The 2172-nt window shown below is 53.5% G+C and overlaps 1 protein-coding gene across 1 annotated transcript in view; it reads right to left on the bottom strand.

Moving 5' to 3' along the window:
- Positions 1 to 291: 291 nt before the first annotated feature.
- Positions 292 to 2172, bottom strand: part of SH3BP4 (SH3 domain binding protein 4) — a 42780-nt gene continuing 40899 nt past the window's right edge. Inside the window, exon 6 of the mRNA XM_015587818.2 lies at positions 292 to 2171. Within this exon, the coding sequence (XP_015443304.1) occupies positions 1997 to 2171 (175 nt within the window). The 3' untranslated portion in view covers positions 292 to 1996. The remainder of the gene's footprint in view (position 2172) is intronic.

Here is a 2172-nt window from a genome sequence, read left to right as displayed (position 1 = left end):
TGTATTGTGGGATTAACACTGGCGGTCCCAGGGGCACGGGGCCAAGAGAAAGGCAAGCCATCCACTCGAAGCCTTTGGGTGCTCTGGGCAGCACCAATTCCCACTGGTCAGTGGAGAATGAGACCCTATGTTCCAAGCGCGATTAAGTTGACCGCTAACCCGACTGTCACACTGTCACTTAGGGGCGACTTAGCGGAAGGAGCCATCGTCCTACGCACAGACACTTACACTAGGTTTTACTGTTTTAGTTAAAGTTTGGTTGGGTATGGAAAAAAATACGCACACACTTAATAGGTTAAAATAGCCAAATAAAATTTACTGTAACGTTTGTAGAATTTAATTTGTGCTACAAGACGTGTTGCATAGGAAACTATTTTAAGCCCCTGAGGAACAATATCCATGGTTTAAGGTGCAACTGGTTTTGCTGCTTCTTTGGGGAAAAGGCGGGAGATGACTTCTGAGAAGGATGAAGCAGAGAGTCGAGAAGCAGAATCGGAGGGTATTTCCTGTGACGATTGGGGGATTGTGTGTCCTGCTTCTTGCAGCATAAAACATATCGTGGTTTTTTTTTTTTCACGTGGTTTTGTTCTAGCCGGTTTATCTTCAGTTACTGAGTCGACAGATACATAAGAATGTTTCAGCTCAATAAGGGGTGATACATGGATTATAGTAAGTAATTAATGAGTTCCAAGAAAGCACGTTTAGAGAATGACACTCGGAACCCCAAGCGGCCCAACACCACTTCACACAGCGTGTGTCCTGGCACCCTCCGGGGGACCAGCTCTGTGGACTGGCCTCAGACCTGCCCCTCACTCCCTTGTAAGATGTCACGACTACAATGCAATCGTGGGATTCAACACGGCGAGTCGATCTACAATGGGCCAGCTTATCAGAGCAACACGGCCAAGCCCCAGATTTCACGTGGGAAACATATTCGTTCAGAAAATGATCATCTCGCTTAGAAAAGTCTTTATGTTATCAATGAAAATGGTCTCTTCATACTTATCATTTCCAAGGAGACACGTGTGGACTGCGAGGGGAGAGGGGTTAAATTTTAGACCGAGTGAAGTTTGGCAAACGGCAGCAGGCACCTTTGCACACAGCACAGCGCGTCCCTCGTGGCGAAGTTCCTTCGTGCCCACCGGAGGGGAACGCCGCAGGGAGCAGTCCCTGGCCCCAGGGCGAACGTGCCGGCGATGGCTGAGCCCCGCAGGAGCCCCTCGCCTGACCGACGGCACCTGGGCCGGGCCGCAAAGGTCGCCATCACCCAGCACGTCACGTCCAGGGCGGCAGGGACTCAGGTCGGCCTTCACTTTGCCCACAGAAAGGTCCACGTGGGCTGTGGCGGGTCGTTTACCGCATGGGGTGGCAAAGGCAGGGACCACGCTAAACACTGGCGGGGAGAGCAGGGCCCCCCACGTTCTCAGAGAGGACGGGCCTGAGCTGCACGCACTGAAACACCGCGGTTCACTCTTCACAGGTACAGAGTGCGACGGCCCAGCCCGCGAACGAGCACCCTCCCGTGCCGGGCGCCGGAACGCAGGGAGTCTGGGAAGAAGGGGTGCCCCCGGCGACTCTTAAATACATATGTACATCGTAGCATAATTTAAAAAGATCTTCATAGAACATAAAAGCCTCACCAGCCCCTGTTGGTTTTTTTGTTTGTTTGTTTGTTTTTACCTTTACGGTCCATTAAAAAATTAGATACCACCATTTTCACAGGTGCCCTCCGCCCCCTACTATAAAAAAAGCGATTTCAAAGTTGAACTTATACGTAACAAATAGAAAGCTCTTTGATTGGCAATGACCTGCAGCGCAAACTCCCTCCAGGCCCCCCACAATGGGGGGTGGTGGTCCTGGGGTGTGGGCCGGCGGGAGCGACTCTGGACCTGTCCGAGTGGCGGGCCCTTCCTCCAGTCCAGCTCCACGAGACCGCACGGGCAGCCAGGGCGGCCGGAGGGCGTGCGCCCCAGGAAAGCAGCAGGCGGGGGGGACTTCAGATCACGAAGTCGTCCTGGTCCGCGGGGCTGAAGGCAGCTGCTCTCAGAACGTCCAGACAGTTCACCAGGATCAGGGTCCCCGTGAGGTGTTTCCAGCGCTTGGTGATGGGGTTCTTCATCCTGTCCAGGCCCGTGTGCAGCTCCTGGATGACATCGCGGTAGCTGTCCCCGA

Source organism: Pteropus alecto, unplaced genomic scaffold (genome assembly GCF_000325575.1).
Source record: "Pteropus alecto unplaced genomic scaffold, ASM32557v1 scaffold143, whole genome shotgun sequence".
Classification (NCBI taxonomy): Eukaryota; Metazoa; Chordata; class Mammalia; order Chiroptera; family Pteropodidae; genus Pteropus; species Pteropus alecto.
This window is presented reverse-complemented; position numbering and strand designations above follow the sequence as displayed.